This window comes from Mixophyes fleayi, chromosome 1 (genome assembly GCF_038048845.1).
Source record: "Mixophyes fleayi isolate aMixFle1 chromosome 1, aMixFle1.hap1, whole genome shotgun sequence".
NCBI lineage: Eukaryota > Metazoa > Chordata > Amphibia > Anura > Limnodynastidae > Mixophyes > Mixophyes fleayi.
Window position 1 is genome coordinate 458,339,916 of NC_134402.1, and position 17,869 is coordinate 458,357,784.

General features: G+C 40.2%; 1 protein-coding gene across 1 annotated transcript in view; it reads left to right on the forward strand.

The window, feature by feature from the left end:
* Positions 1-17,636, forward strand: part of LOC142102382 (BOS complex subunit NCLN-like) — a 43,425-nt gene extending 25,789 nt beyond the window's left edge. Inside the window, exons 13-15 of the mRNA XM_075187235.1 lie at positions 15,226-15,279; positions 16,402-16,480; positions 16,675-17,636. Coding sequence (XP_075043336.1) covers positions 15,226-15,279; positions 16,402-16,480; positions 16,675-16,734 — 193 coding nt within the window. The 3' untranslated portion in view covers positions 16,735-17,636. The remainder of the gene's footprint in view (positions 1-15,225; positions 15,280-16,401; positions 16,481-16,674) is intronic.
* Positions 17,637-17,869: the final 233 nt, after the last annotated feature.

Consider the following 17,869-nt stretch of genomic DNA (forward strand, 5'->3'; position numbering starts at 1 on the left):
CCATTGGCAGCTTTCATGTGAGAAATGGCTTGTGTTAAAACTCTTTATTCCATTAAAATTTAGCAATAAAATATCTATGTGAGATGTAAAGCAACATATCATATGGGGAGGTAATAATCCCGGCACAAGAAATACTTATGGAACAATTCCTGACATGAAAATCCTGAAACCGAAAGTAAAGACGCGGAAGAAATCCCAAAGGAAAAAATACTTACACGGAAGATTGGCTGATGTCTAAAAATCCCGCATATATTAAATACTTACATAGAATATATACTTACACAAAAAATTCCAAAACGGATATGCATAACATTGTAGGCATGCTTTTGTGGGCGGGAACAATATAAATGACATTGTAGCCATTAGTTGATAGCCAGGTTAAAAATTTAATTGACGACATTTGTGGGCGGGCACGATATACATTATATTGTCACCATAATATTTGGGGCGGAATATAGATTTAATTGCCGGCATTTACATTATAGTTGTAGGGATTTATAAATTGTGTGTCGGGATTTTTATCTTGAAAGTATTATTGTTGTAAGTATTTCATATGTTGTAGGGATATATTGTGTAAGTATTTTGTGTTTGTATGGAATAATTCCATGTAAGTATTTCTGGTGTCCGTATTTATTCCGTAAGGAAATACTTTCTTTTCATCTTTTTATGCGTCGGGATTTCTTTACTGTAAGTATTCTAGTCATGTAAGTATTAGTCATGTAAGTATTAGTCATGTAAGTATTGGTTATGTAAGTATTTACATCGCGTCTGGGTTTTCGGCGTAAGTATTTTATACATGGAGGGATAAATGTGTACGGATATGTTCCGTCGGGATTTCTTCCATCGAGAATACTTACCGCACCCATCATATGTGTCATAGATCTTCGCCATTAGACGCTTTAAATGTTCATAGGTCATGTCACAGTTTGATCTTACGATGACGTTCAGCAGTGTGAATCTTCCTGTCACGATTATTCCGGGCAAGTATAATTTCACAGACCACACAGGAGTCTTCTTTATATTTTTTTTTAAATTGGTTGCTGGTTTAGGACAATTGAGACTCAGTAAACAACGTTAAACTGGACCAGTGCAAGATAGGCTACTTAGCAGTAGCCACTTGTGCTAGCAGACCCTTTATTATCACCTCCACTCCATTTGTTTGTCTGAGAGTGAAGAGGAATCTGGCGTCACTAAGCATCCCACGACGACACTTATGACACTGAGCATCATCTTGGACGTGTCCTAGTATTTTTGGTATATCAGTCTTTTGTTTGTATATTGCTGCCTTCCTGACAAGTAAACAGAAGTCCAATTCTCCCTTGGCAATCTCTAGCATTGAACATAGTTCAACTAATGAATAGACCAGCATCCAGTATTGATGGCCCCACCCACAGGGAACTCAAAGCCTTATACCTGTAAGCTCCTCCCCATCTCTAGTCTGATTTACAGGCGTCACATCCTAGGTAAATGTAATCTGAATAAGTGCTTGTTTTTTTTCCTGTCTACAAGGACATATTACATCCACACCCTGGAGCTGGCTAGCTGCGAGAGAGGTCACTGCTAAATGTACGTGGTAAGTCAGCCACCGTACAACATACACATATACACCAATCAGCCACTTTAAGAAAACTTACCTGCTCCTCGCTCCTGTCTCCTGTTCTGTCAACCGCGCGGCACTACCGAGTGCGCTCAAGTCACATGATCCCTCATGGGGATTTTAAAATCCTTGCTGCTCCTGTGTAAAAGAAGCACTATGACGCTAAGCTGTGTCAGACCAACAGGTTACTTACCTCCTGACTTCTTTGCAGACTGTTCCTTTCTGTAGTGCTTCTGCCAACCAGACCCAGACCCATTGTTATATTGTTCCAGGGCCATTTCTCCTATATACCTCTCATGCCCAGGGGCCAAACCAAGGGCTGCGACCTGCAGTTTCCCAGCAGCAAAAAAACATCCCGCCTTGCGGCGGTTCTTGGAGGGGACCAGGGGGCTGTTAGATTCCGTGCCTTGCTAGGCCAGAGCTAATCTAGACTGAGGGACTACCTGTCAGCATAACAGCCACAACATTAAACTGCCTGCCTAATATTGTGTAGGTCCCCCTTGTGCCACCAAAACAGCTCTGACCCATCGAGGCATGGACTCCACAAGATCTCTGAATGTGTACTATGGTATCTGGCACCAAGACGTTAGCAGCAGATACTTTAATCCTGTAAGTTGTGAGTTGGGGCCTCCACGGCTCGGACTTGTTTTTCCATCACATCCTACAGATGCTCGATCTGATTGATATCTGGGAAATTTGGAGGCCAAGTCATTACCTTGAAGTTTTTGTCATGTTCCTCAAACCATTCTTGGAGAAATGTTTACAGTGTGGCAGGGCCCATTATCCTGCTGAACGAGGCCACTGTCATCAGGGAATACCGCTGCCATGAAGAGGTCTACTTGGTCTTCAACAATGTTTAGGTAGATGGTACGTGTCAAAGTAACTTCCACATCAATGCCAGGACCCAAGGTTTCCCAGCTTGTCTTTTTTCCCAGGGTACATCCGGGTGCCATCTTTTCCCCAGGTGAACGACGCACACACACCCAGCTGTCCACATGTTGTAAAAGAAAATGTGATTCATCAGACCAGGTCACCTTCTTCCATTGCTTCATGGTCTAGTTCTGGTGCTCATGTACCCATTGTAGGTGCTTTTGGTGGTGGACATGGGTCAGCAAAGGCACTCTGATGAGTATGCAGCTAAGCAGCACAATACACAGAAACACACAATGCATCGCAGGTTGCTATCACAGCCAGCAGGAACTTTTTCAGCGATTTGTGCTACAATATCTCTTCTGTGGGGTTGGACCAGACGGGTTAGCCTTCCACTTCCCAGTGCATCAATGAGCTAGCCTTGGGCGTCCATGACTCTGTTCCTGGATGGTCTGTCCTTGGACCATTTTTGGTAGGTACTAACCACTGCATACTGGGAACACCCCACAAGACCTGCTATATTGGAGATGCTCTGACCCAGCCGTTTAGTCATCACAATTTGGCACATATCAAAGTCTCTCAGATCCTTACAGTCGCCCATTTTTCTGCTTCCAACACATCAACATCAAGAACTGAATGTTCACTGGCTGCCTAATATATCCCACCCCTTGACAGGTGCCATTGTAATGTGATAATCATTGTTATTCACTATTCACTTCACTTCTCAGTGGTTTTAATGTAATGGCTATTTTTTTAAACATATACACACACACACTATCAGTCAAAAGTTTTAGAACACTTCTATTTTTACACTTTTTATTGAAATTTACTCAGTTTAATGTCTCAATGTACTCTGAAATGAAAGCACAGTATAAATAAACAACTAAAGACAACAAGACAACAATTAGATCATGGAATCATTTTGCTTAACAAAATGTAATCTACATGTTTTACGCTCCGAGGTAGCCACCTTTTGCAGTTATAAACTCCACACACTTCTGGCATTCTTTCTACAATGGACATCAAATACTGTTCAGGAAGTTCCTTCCAACATCTGCAGAAGTTCCCACTAATGTGTTGTACTTGTAGGTAGCTTTTCTTTCACCAAGCTGGTTTGGGCTATACTGGAAAGAAGGGTGGAGTATAAATATGGAGACTGTGCTGGCCATTCCATGATTTGAAGCCTACCGTCCTGTTCTTTTCCTGGAAGGTAGTTCTGACATAGCCTGGAGATATGTTCTGGGTCATTATCTTGCTGCAGGATGAACCCTTGACCAACTAGGTATAGCAGAGGGCATTGCATGGGGCTTCAAAATGCTGTGGTAGCTATTTGGCTTCAGGGTGTCAGTCAGTCCGTGCAGGTTGCCGACTGTGGATCCAGCAAAAGAGCCCCAGACCATCACACTTCCCATCCTCCATGTTTGACAATTCGTGTCACATACTGATGAACTATCCTTTCACCTTCTCAATGGAGGACAAAAACCCTGTGTGGTGAACTGAAAATTTCAAATTTTGATTAAATCAGTCCTTCTGACCTTCTTCCAGTCTTCATTAGTCCACCGACGGTGCTGCACGGCCCAGGCAAACCTCTTTGTTTTATTTTACCAGCTTAGCAATTGCTTTCTTACTGCCACTCGACCTGTCAAACCTGCAGCTCCAAGTCTTCTTTCAAAAATGAAACTGAGACGGTCTTACTGTGACTGCTGTTAAGCTGTGCTGGAAGCTGTTGTCCTGGGAGCTGCTTATCATGAAAGATGATGACTCTCAGAAAGTTGTCTTACGATTTTGTTGTGGCTTTGAGTCTTTCAGAGTTTCCTCTAGTTTCCAAGCGCTTTCTCATACTGTAGGAAACTGTACTCGCTGACATCTTGGTTATCTTTGTTATATATATCTTTGTTATCTTTGTCCCTCGCTTCATCCGTCTCACTCCCAAGCTGTGCTCCTTCAAACGAGCACTTAAAACTCACCTGTTCCTTAAAGCCTACCAATCATCCACCTAACCCCTCACCTACTCTGCTCGCTCTTCCCTCTCTCCCCTGGTATCACCGCTCCCTCTCGTGTCTGTTTCGTCCACCCTCCCTTAGGATGTAAGCTTGTTTGAGCAGGGCACTTCTTCCCTCGTGTCTCCACACCTGTTCTTCTGCTCCGTCCTTACTCCATTTGTCTGTCCCGCAGTTTCTGAAGCACTGGTACTTTGTGTTTATTGTTCTGTACTGTTTAACTCTGTATGGTTTACTGTCTGTACTATGTACGGCGCTGCGGACACCTTGTGGCGCCTAACAAATAAATGATAATAATAATAATAATAATAACACTGAATCGTGTAGGTCTTGCAGTCTGTCTGTCTTCCTTTGTTAATTGCTTTGTTCTCACCATTCTTTTAGCAATATCCTACTTCCTGCGGAACAATACTGTCCAAATAATGCTTCAGAGGGTGTAATAACAGTCTGCTCCAACATCGCTCTTATACAGACAGGGGTTTGTAATCAACAAAAGTTTGGACACCTGTAGGAATTGTTCGCAGCAACTTTCAGGGCTTAATGTTCTCCCATTACTTGTTCCCTGAAAGAGGCCTTTTAGTATAGCTCAGAAAGTTACATTACTTTTCAGTTTTGCTTACATAAATTTTTATTTTTTTAACCTCCAGGTTATTACTGGTCTTGAACTGCTTAAATTTCAATACAAGTTGGAAAAATGGGGTGTTCTAATAATTGTGACCGGTAGTGTGTGTGTATCTATCTCTCTCTCTCATATATATATATATATATATACACAAGTTAACCTGTGCATGATACTCATGCATTCTAGTCAAATCAAGCCACTTAAGGTATTAAAAAGGTTCTTGTCATGCATTTGGGCCATAGCCCAGGCCTCAACCACCAACCACTCCCCACTGTCACCCCCGGCAACCACCAACCACTCCCCACTGTCACCCCCGGCAACCACCAACCACTCCCAACTGTCACTTCTCCTTCAAGAAATATATAAAGATTTAAAAAATATATATATATAAACACTTTTAACAATTAACAAATTAAATTAACAAATTAAAAACATCTTAGTATACCAAATTTCAGCCCTTTCTGAATTTTTTTTTCCACACACACACTAAGAATTTAGTAGGTCAGTGTATAACTCCGCCCAGCAGGTGGCGCTGCAGCTTGGTTTTATTTTTTCCACACACAGACAGACTAACACATGCCACTAGACATTTATATTATAGATATATATACACACACACACACACACACACATACATATAGGTGAACTGTGACAAATATGCCTCATTGCCACAATATATAAGAAAATAGGTAAAAACCCAGCTAGTCTGTAGCAGCAGGCTGCAGACAGGGTTACATTTTCCCTGAGATCCTCTTTCAGCACATACACAGTAGAGATGAGCGCACTCGGATTTTGTGAATCCGAGCCCACCCGAACCTTTCCGATCCAAGTCGGATCCGAGACAGATCCGGGTATTGGCGCCAAATGAAAACTTGAAACCGAGGCTCTGAGTCATAATCCCGCTGTTGGATCTCGCGATACTCGGATCCTATAAATTCCCCGCTAGTCGCCACCATCTTCACTCGGGCATTGATCAGGGTAGAGGGAGGGTGTGTTAGGTGGTCCTCTGTCCTGGTAGATCTCGTGCTGTGCTGTTTAGTTCTGTGCTGTGCTGTGCTGTGCTGTGCTGTGTTCTGCAGTATCAGTCCAGTGGTGCTTTGTGCTGTGCTCTGTCAATTTTGAGTTCAGTGGTGCTGCTGGGTCCTGTGCTGTGTCCTGTTCAGTCCAGTGGTCCAGTGGTGCTGTGTCCTGTGCTCTGTGCTTCTAAGGGCATAGTTATTTCCCCATTATTCCCAAGTGTTTTAAAAAATAAAAAAAAGTTATTAAAAAAAATACCAAAAAATAAATAATTTAAAAAAAAATTAATTACAACAAAATTTGCAAAACCAATCCTGCAGTATAAGCCCATTGGTACTGCAATATTACCAAGTTCACACATTCAACAGTAAAAGTCCAGTGGTGCTGTGTGCTGTGCTCTGTCAATTTTGAGTTCAGTGGTGCTGCTGGGTCCTGTGCTGTGCCCTGTTCAGTCCAGTGGTCCAGTGGTCCTGTGTCCTGTGCTCTGTGCTTCTAAGGGCATAGTTATTTCCCCATTATTCCCAAGTGTTTAAAAAATTAAAAAAAAGTTATAAAAAAAAATACAAAAAAAAAATTACAACAAAATTTGCAAAACCAATCCTGCAGTATATAAGCCCATTGGTACTGCAATATTATATTACCAAGTTCACTGATTCAGCAGTATAAGTCCAGTGGTACTGCTATTACAAAGTTCACTGATTCAGCAGTATAAGTGCAGTGGTACTGATATATTACAAAGTTCACTGATTCAGCAGTATAAGTGCAGTGGTACTGATATATTACAAAGTTCACTGATTCAGCAGTATAAGTCCAGTGGTACTGATATTACAAAGTTCACTGATTCAGCAGTATAAGTGCAGTGGTACTGATATATTACAAAGTTCACTGATTCAGCAGTGTATAAGTCCAGTGGTACTGCTATTACAAAGTTCACTGATTCAGCAGTGTATAAGTCCAGTGGTACTGCTATTACAAAGTTCACTGATTCAGCAGTGTATAAGTCCAGTGGTACTGCTATTACAAAGTTCACTGATTCAGCAGTGTATAAGTCCAGTGGTACTGCTATTACAAAGTTCACTGATTCAGCAGTATAAGTCCAGTGCTACTCTCCTGTGCCGCATATAATTTTTAAAGGCTTTGCCGAGTGTGTGTGGCTTAGGGGTACGCTCTCTTGTGCTACATATAATGGAAAACAAAAATTTGGAGGATAAAGTAGGGAAAGATCAAGACCCACTTCCTCCTAATGCTGAAGCTGCTGCCACTAGTCATGACATAGACGATGAAATGCTATCAACGTCGTCTGGCAAGCCCGATGCCCAATCTCCTAGTACAGGGCATGTAAAATCCAAAAAGCCCAAGTTCTCAAAAAATAGCAAAAAGAGAAACTTAAAATCATCTGAGGAGAAACGTAAAGTTGGCAATATGCCATTTACGACACGTAGTGGCAAGGAACGGCTTAGGCCCTGGCCCGTGTTCATGACTAGTGGTCCAGCTTCACCCAAGGATCTAAGCCCTCCTCCTCCCCCCCCTACAAAAAATTTAAGAGAGTTATGCTGTCAGCAACAACAACAAAACAGCAAAGAACTCTGCCTTCTAAACAGATGACATCACAAATCCCCAAGGCGAGTCCAAGGGTGTTGTTGGTTGTGAAACCTGACCTTCCCATCACTGTACGGGAAGAGGTGACTCCATCCAGCATTTGCAGCACGCCCTCTGCATATGCTGGAAGGATCACCCACAGTCCAGTTACAGATTTGGCTAATGAAGGTGTGAATGTTGTACACCTGGAGGAGGATATTGATGTAGCTGGCGCTGAGGAGGATGTTGATGATTATGATGCAGACAGATACTAAATTGCCTTTCTCAATTTCTATTTATATTCTAGATTATATAACAGCTGAATAGTTTTCTATTTTACTCCTAGTGGAGAGGGGATCTGATGCAGACAGATACCAAACTGCCTTTGTCCATTTCTTTGTATATTTGAATTTCTAGTTCTACAGTCTATGCAGGCTGCTTTATTTATATTCAACTACAAGTGTAGGGCGGGGGGGGGGGGGGGGGGGGGGGGAGGCATAGATAGCCACCAAAGTAACGTGGTCCATTTAATTTCACTTTCTAGCTCCACAGTCTGTGCAGCCTGCTTTTTTTTTATCTTCAAAGTATTTATATTTACAAGCCTTGCAATCTAAATTAACTAGAGGTAGTGACGTGGTAGAACTCCAAAAGGCAGTTTGGAAGCCCCTGTACAAACTGGCTCTATGTTTTAACTGAGTTGTCCCCCCTCCAGTGTGTACTCGGAAAGAGTTTTTAGTGCAGCGGGGAACCTGGTCAGTGAGCGGCGAAGGAGGTTGCTTCCTCACAACGTTGAAAAAATTATGTTTATAAAAATGAATAATCAATTCCTCAATGAAGTACAGCACTGCCCTCCAGATAGTACAGAGGGACCTGTGGTTGTGGAGTCCAGCGGGGACGAATTGATAATGTGTGAGGAGGAGGAAGTACACACTGTAGGGGGAGAGGAATCAGAGGTTGAGGATGAGGACGACATCTTTCCTCAGTAGAGCCTGTTTAGTTTGTACAGGCAGAGATGAATTGTTTTTTTGGTGTGGGGGCCCAAACAAACCAATCATTTCAGCCACAGTTGTTTGGTAGGCCCTGTCGCTGAAATGATTGGTTTGTTAAAGTGTGCATGTCCTATTTCAACAACAAAAGGGTGGGTGGGAGGGCCCAAGGACAATTCCATCTTGCAACTTTTTTTGTGGCATTATGTGACCATTCAACAGTCGTTTGCCATGTTCAAAAAGTAAAAGAAAATGCCAACAAATTCAATAAATTAAATCAAAAGTTAAATGCCCTGTCATTATTTAAAACAAGAGGTTTTGACGTGCTAGAATTAGTGTAGTGTTAAGATGTTATAAACACTACACTTGGAACTTGGAGGAGGTATTGTGGCCCCGGTATCAAATTGGGTACCGGGGCCACCCCACTACGCAGTCCAGATACTTGTTTGGTGGAATTCTGACCAGTTGAGGGTGTATTTATTTTATTGTGTCCCCGGTATCAAATTGGGTACCGGGGCCACCCCACTACGCAGTCCAGATACTTGTTTGGTGGAATTCTGACCAGTTGAGGGTGTATTTATTTTATTGTGGCCCCGGTATGAAATTGGGTACCGGGGCCACCCCACTACGCAGTCCAGATACTTGTTTGGTGGAATTCTGACCAGTTGAGGGTGTATTTATTATATTGTGACCCCGGTATCAAATTGGGTACCGGGGCCACCCCAATACGCAGTCCAGATACTTGTTTGGTGGAATTCTGACCAGTTGAGGGTGTATTTATTTTATTGTGGCCCCTGTATCAAATTGGGTACCGGGGCCACCCCACTACGCAGTCCAAATACTTGTTTGGTGGAATTCTGACCAGTTGAGGGTTTTATTATTATATTGTGGGGACTACTCTATACCACACTACCACTCTATTTAATACTTTAATTCTATTTAATACTTTAATTCTATTAGTAGTTACCATAAAGAGGAACAAATTAAACAAATTTTACCAAAAGTATAATATGACTTACAAACCACTACACTTGAAAGATGGTGCCTTTAAATGAAAAAGCCAGTCTTCATTGCACGACTATGTGCAACAGGGACAGTTTTTTGGTTTACAAAGTCAACCAATAACACTTCGACCCTGTCCGTCTTTAACATACTTGATGGGATCTCAATGATGAATGCTCTGTACCATGGTTGGAGGAGGTATTGTGGCCCTGGTACCAAATTGGGTACCGGGGCCACTCCACTATGCAGTCCAGATAGAGGTGTATCAGATATTAAACAACGTTGACTGTTGCTGCAAAATTTTTAAATAATATTGTGGGGAACAATACACTACGCAGTCCATAAACTTTTTGGGTGGAATTCAGACCCGTGGAGGGTTTTTTAATAATATTGTGGCCCCGGTAAAAAATTGTGTACCGGGGCCACCCCACTACGCAGTCCAGAACCTTTTTTTTGGGAATTCAGACCCGTGGATGGTTTTTTAATTATATTGTGGTGACCCACTCCTCTACGCAGTCCAAGTACATTATTGGTGTGAATCATACAAGTTCAGGGTTTTTAATTTATATTGTGGTGACCCACTCCTCTACGCAGTCCAGGTACATTATTCGGTGCGATTCATACCAGTTGATGGTTTTCTTATTATATATATTGTGGTGACCCACTCCTCTACGCAGTCCAGGTACATTATTGGTGCGAATCATACAAGTTCAGGGTTTTTAATTTATATTGTGGTGACCCACTCCTCTACGCAGTCCAGGTACATTATTCGGTGCGATTCATACCAGTTGATGGTTTTCTTATTATATATATTGTGGTGACCCACTCCTCTACGCAGTCCAGGTACATTTTTTGGTGCGATTAAGACCAGTTGATGGTTTTCTTATTATATTGTGGGGACCACTCCACTACGCAGTCCAGAAAGATACCTCGTTGCAACGTTTTGGACTAATAACTATATTGTGAGGTGTTCAGAATACACGGTAAATTAGTGGAAATGCTTGTTATTGAATGTTATTGAGGTTAATAATAGCGTAGGAGTGAAAATAAGCCCAAAAACTTGATTTTTGAACTTTTTATGCTTTTTTCAAAAAAAATCTGAATCCAAAACCTTAAATCCGAACCAAAACCTTTCGGCAGGTGTTTTGCGAAACAAATCCGAACCCAAAACATCACGGAAATCCGAATCCAAAACACAAAACACGAGACACCAAAAGTCGCCGGTGCACATCTCTAATACACAGACAGGTGTTCTACATGGGTGTACTTGGTTTGTTTTGCTGTGATTTGTTTGTAGTGCTTGGGTGGAGCGTAAAGACACTGTTTGTATTTGTGGGTGGGACCACCGATGCCAGTTAGTGGCCGGCTAGTAGTCAGGGAACTATTGTTTAGCCAGATGTAGGTGGTGGGAGATTCTGTGATACTGTTGCTGGATATGACTGCTGTATCATCCCTTAAACTATTTAGCCATCCTGACAACTGCTAATAAACAGTGAAATGGTTCAGCAAACCTGTGTAAGATTCCAGTGAATGCCGTAGTTTATCACAATATAGCTAGAGAGAGAGATACACACACACACACACACACACACACACACACACACACACACACACACACACACATATACACTACCGGTATATATACACTTTGTTATTAATATATAATGTATGACCAGATTCTGTTTAGCTGCAGTCCTCTTTTAACTAAGGAACCAAGGTCATACTTCCCTGTTTCTAGTAATAATTACTTAATCTTAAAACCTTAAATATAACAGATAAAAAAAGAAGATCAATTTACTCAAAACCAGTATGTTTTACATGGCCGTAAACCTGTCAATTTTCATAACCAAGATACTGCGACTTACCTGTCTGTAAGATATTTAACAGATGAAGTAATTATATAACAGAGGAGTTGTGGTATTATTACTTATTACTTAGGCGACATCACAACTGACAGATCCCTAAACGAATCCTTTTATCACCAAATACAGTGCAAAGATAAAAGGGGAAGACAGCGTAGATCAAAGATATTTAAGAATACAATGTAACAGAATCTTTTGTTTAAGCATCTAAGTGAATTATAATTTCAATGTAACAGAACGTTTTATCACTTGAAAGAATCTCTAATCCAATTCACATTATAAATACTGACAAATCGCATCAAGAAGTAATAACATGAACATAACACCATCAAAGGAACTTTCATCTATTCTAATAGAATGGTGGATGTATTAAAACTACAATAACTAAAACATATTATAACATCTTACTCTGACCCAAATCCATCATTTCTAATAGTTAAAAGGATTTTAAAGGTAACAAAACTACTGTAAATATATATAAACTGATAAGGGATCCCAAACTATTTTTTATATAAATGAAATCCTACTAACACTCTACATCTGATACACAATTTGAAATATAAATTCTATTGTTCTGATTAAAGTCCACCGGATCCCTCCATCAGACCCAACTTCTTAAACCTTAAATGTCATCCTAAAATGGTCTAATCCTATAATCCACAACCCCAATGGATTACAATCAGGATGTAGGAGGGTAACTCCATCAACCTATTACCAGTTACAAGGACTTTCCAATACGTAATTACTTAGGTAGGATCACGATTGATGAAATTAATTAATGTATTTTTCCACCAGAAATATTAGTGGTTACTTATGTTGTCTCTTGTCACATTTATAATGCCAGGTTTATGTTGAGGTGGTTTTTCTTTCATTATTTTTCTTAAAACTTGGGGCTAATAAATTCTTTAAAATTCTTTTTGAATGACATTTGGTCTATCTGTAATGATAGGCTTGTGAACTGGATCGTGTTATGAGATTAAGGGCTAGATTTTTTGGCTATTTTGAAACCGCCGGATTTACTAAAGCCCAAACAAACGGCCAGAACTGACATTTTTCAAAACCACCACTTTACAAATCGCCATCCCGATTTTAACAATGATTAACATACAAACCACCAGATTTCCTAAGCTGGGGCTTTCAAAACCGCCGCAAAACAGCCATAATGAAAGCGGTGGTTGTGAGTGGTGAGATTGCTCAAACTGCATGCGGCCATTCAGAGCATAAGAGGAGGCATCAATCATATATAAATTATTGAGGCAATCATTTATTGATTAAGGTGCAAAATTAATTTATAATTTACTTATGAGGAAAAAAAATTTGAAAAATTTTTCAGAGGACAAAATTATTGAATTATATTTTTCTGGCACTATGTAATGCCAAAATGTGCAACAAATATAATAATATTAAATGATTGCTAATGGTAAATATTATTGTTTTGATTGCACAAATTGGCATTACATAGTGCCTATAATATAATAATTTTGCCCCCTTAAATAAAATTTAATTTTTTTTTGCTCATAAGTAAATTATAGATTAATTTTGCACCTTAATCAATAAGTAATGATTGCCTTACTAATTTTTATATAATTGATGCCTCCTCTTATGTTCTGAATGGCAAAATAGCTCAAACAGCAGCAGTTTGCCAATCAGAGGAAGGTATTTAAAAACCTGTCTTTTGGACGGGGGTTTGGATGGCGGCTTTAACAAAACCGTCAGCGGTTTTGCTGTTTCCAAACTGCCACACATCGCTCGCAATTTCAAATCACAGCCTCAAATCACACTATAGTAAATGCGATAGTTTGGACCACTAAACCGCTGGCGATGTGCAAATCTAGCCCTAAGTTTATTTTTCTCAAGATTTACTGTTGAATTAAGATATGAATTATACTGCAGCCTGTTCTTGTTTATTTTATTTTTTTAGAATTTGTTCATATTTCTCGATTTGTATTTCTAACTGATAAATTATCATATTGCACCAAATCTTTGGGTAACCTCATTCTTGAAGATCGTTCAATATATTGACTTGGGGGCAGCTATTCTGAACAGAAACTGTAGTTTTTCTTTTAATAGCCTCATAGGTGGAGTAAATTCTTCTACACACATTTTCAGGTTGGTTTTTCTAGTTGCTGACAAAAAAATAAAATCATTTTAAGGATAAACTGTGACTATCTGCACTGTACAGAGGGAACTTAGGTGAGCTCCCTAATTTATCCATATAAATTGATGAACTCTTGTCATATTTCTATATGGATAATTCGGGATACTCCCTTAGTGTATGACAGTATTATCTGTTATCAATACTATATGCCGCTAGATTTCCTTTTAACGCTTTGTGGGATAGTACCGATATAGCACATGCCCACTGGAAGGTGATATCATAATTTGGTGTCTATAAAAGTTAGAGTTCCTTTTCTTCTGGGAACGTAATGTTAATGATCCAGTTCACTACAGTCAGGTCCATTATTATGTATTGTGACATGCGCACCCCTTTGGTGATGCACACATGAACACCTTCTTGCTTTTTACTTTGTTTTAATTGTCAGAATGGCAAAGTAATTCATAACATACATTTGCACACACTTTCCTTGTGAGCCTAATGCTAAAGTAACAGAGACCAGCTCTCTAGACACTGGCCACTGTCTAGCATCAGTCACACTGAACAGCTCAGGTTTATATAGTTTGCACTTCTCCCACAGCCCTAGCTTGATAGACAGGTTACACTCCCACCCCGCCTTTAAAATGAGTTCTCATCAGGTGCTCTGCTTGATGAGCCTCACTGCAGACACACCGTCAGCTGCTGTTAGCTGTGGGAAAAAAAAAATATGTTTTGAAATAATTGGAAATTAAGTTAAAATAGACTCTTTAATATTATTTTGTCACACATATGTCCTCCACCTGTATCTCCTTAACCTAGGTGTACTACTGTACAAATAAGCTGGCAGTCTGCAGGGCAAGGCTGCAGACAGTTACATATTATGTAACTCCTCTCTTAGAAGCCTTTGACAAACCACTACTTTTGCCACACTATATAACTACACACTTATAAATCTATTTGATTATTTTATCTTACAATTTCCTGTGGTTTGTTACTAAAAATATTAATAATTATTTATATAAAGTGTGTACTAGGTGTTTCATTATGGAGATTGCCTTTTCTGTGTCACTCTGAAATTGTGGTTATTAGTAAAGGAGAGAAGTAGAACATATGGAGTATGGAGATTATCCCTGGTTTTAATTTACAACGTTATATAGAAATAGGCCAGCTCCGGAGAATTCGGGGAATATACTGAGATCTAACCTTTTCTACAACTTATATTAATTGATCAAACATTGGGACAGGATTGGGAAATGGCCATGGGGTTCCTCTGTTACTCCCCAGGGTAGATAGCGAATAATATGGACACAGATAATTATTACCTGACTACAATTGGGCAAAACTTAAAAGCCAAAATTACAAAACAAAATTAAAAGTCCTGAGCACAATTTTCTGTAATTCTGACTCCCGTCTTTTACACAAGGATTGTGTTATACGGGGAGTCCTCCCGGCTTCAGCATTAAATATAATGCTGGACTCCTATCTGGCTCTAATCTTTATTTATTGACTCCAAATACTCGACTATTATAAAATCAGGAGCCGTCTCCTGAGCTATAATTCTGTTTTACTCCATCTTATAATTGTCTCTCTCCACAGAAGTCCAGAGTTTGTGTTCTATGATCAGATGAAACAGACGATGACATCACACAGGTAAATCTACATGTATGTTATATGACACAGGTAAACCCACATATATGTTGCATGACACGTGCTGTTGCTAAGATATTTAGAACTACAACTGGGGATATTTGTGAAAACTGGAGCACAGGAACGTTGCGCAGTAATATAGACAACCAATCAGCATCTATCACCTCCGTCAGTGTCCGATGTGTATGGGTTACACCTTTTTCCCGCGCCTCAGCTCTCATCCCAATTTTACCGCAAAAATGGAAAAGTAAATGTGTGGGATTAGTAAATGAATTTAGCAAATATATGAACAGAATTAGAACAAAGTTCAAATGAAGTTTCTGTGTGATCCAGCTGATTAGGAGAGATCAGGGTAAATGTTCTAGATGTAATAATATACAGTGGTAGATGTCCGTACATACTAGGAACAGATACGGAGATTGTTACATCCAGTACACAGAACAGGACATATCCTGGGATACAGCCAGAGATCAATATTTACCTGGTGACACTGATATAATCAGAATACAATGAAACAATCTTAGAGGGAGATTTAATTAGTCACAAGGTGTCTCCGTAACGTCCATGGAGACACCACATTCCGATATCATGGTCCTCATACCATATGGAGCCGAGAGGAAAAATGAGCGGAGATTCCTACCGCAATTGCCGGCAATGTGCACAGCCAGACATCGTGGTGAGGTCCGTGCTCCATTTATCCGGCAAATGAATCTCCCCCTTGATGGTTAATTCTTCCTCTCACATGTCAATGTAGAACTTTGTATAATGTATTTCAGATATCTGGGGACTCATACACTACAACCCCTATTCCCCGGTTACAGCTAGCTGGATGAAACGGGGTCATTTGCAGAAGTGAAAATCTGGGAACACAATGTACCCCCAACTTTTAGTTCGTGAGGCATCTGGGGGGGTGCAAAAAAGGAAAAACAAAAAAGTTTAATGCACAGGGTGGTACTGTAGTGGTGTTGAGGATGAACATTGGACCCATCATAGTAAGATCCTTCTAATAGTGAAGTCACATTTAGCATGTAACCGGCATGAAAGTGGCAGTTATCACACTGCAACACCAGAAAGATGACAGAGAAACGCCCGGTATGTTCCTCTGCTGATTTCCTTCTCTTACAGGGTGAAACCAGCCGTGTTTGACCTGTTCATGGCTCTGATCATCGCTGTCTATCTGGGGGTGATACAACAAGCCATCCAGGTGAGGAGATGAAGACTAAGAAACACACAAGAGTTGTGCAATAAACACTGAATGATCAAACACACAACAATAGTATAACACATCACAGTGACATGAAACACACAACCTCTCGTGCGTGGACCTCTCACAAGGCCTCTAAGTTAGACTCCATTACTGTACTCTGCAAACTAACCTCTCATCTCCTTGTCTTACAGAATTTCAGCTCCGTGTACAATAAGTTTGTTCGGCTAATTACAAAGCAGAAGAGGAAATAAATGGAAATGTGTTTCTAGATATCTACTGCCCGGATCCTAAACCTCAATAAAGAGAACTCAATATACCACTGCCACGGGAGTACTATTGCAAAGAGTGTGTGAGTTAATATTCGATTATTCAGAAAATAAAATAAAAATCCCCACAACACAAAACATATCTGCTAATTGGATAAACCATGGTAACACCAGACCTCAAAACAATATAGAGCAATATATGGAACATGAGGGGTTTGTGAGAAACATTAGTGGTAAAATCCCGCCATCACAATGTCAACGAGTCATTTACAAACCTGGAATAATTGCACCTAACCCAAAGACCATTTCTAGTCGGTGGATCTCCCTGCACAGTTACACGATTGGATCTAGTGTTATCTGAATCATATAAGCTGCAATAAGAGCGAGGTTACAACTGCTGATATGGGGAGGTCTAGACCGGATTCCCATGAGGGTATTTCTGTAGTTTATACACAGTGCTCACATTTAATCAGTTCCCAACTCCTGCACCCTCAGGCTGGCGCTGTCCGCCAGGAAGGAGCCACTATGACAACGTAGAACGACAGTGTGGGATCGGGAACTAGACAATTCCACCCATGTAGATGATTATTACTCTTTTTAATGATCCCATTAAGACTTGTCAGTAATTTGTATTATATACATTTTTTTCAGCTGACATTACTTGGTACATACCAGTCAGATACATAAAAACGTTACTATCTATCGGTAAATGTTGTTTTATATGGTGTCAGTGTAGTAGGGCCTCACCGAGTATGTATTGTGTGATCTACAATGTATTGTACCTTTTATCTTGTATTATAACTTTTTAAATATATTGTTGGTCCGAGATATCGACTGTCTTTCAGATTTTGAAAATAATTGAATAATAAAATGATTTTGATCAAGGATTTCTCCGAGTTTATACACTTTATTTCATGACTTCTGGTAACACAATTAATATATTCAATAAATAAATAAATGTGAGGGCAGCACGGTGGCTTAGTGGTTAGCACTTCTGCTTAACAGCACTGGGGTCATGAGTTCAATTCCCAACCATGGCCTTATCTGTGAGGAGTTTGTATGTTCTCCCCGTGTTTGCCTGGGTTTCCTCCGGGTGCTCCGGTTTCCTCCCACACTCCTA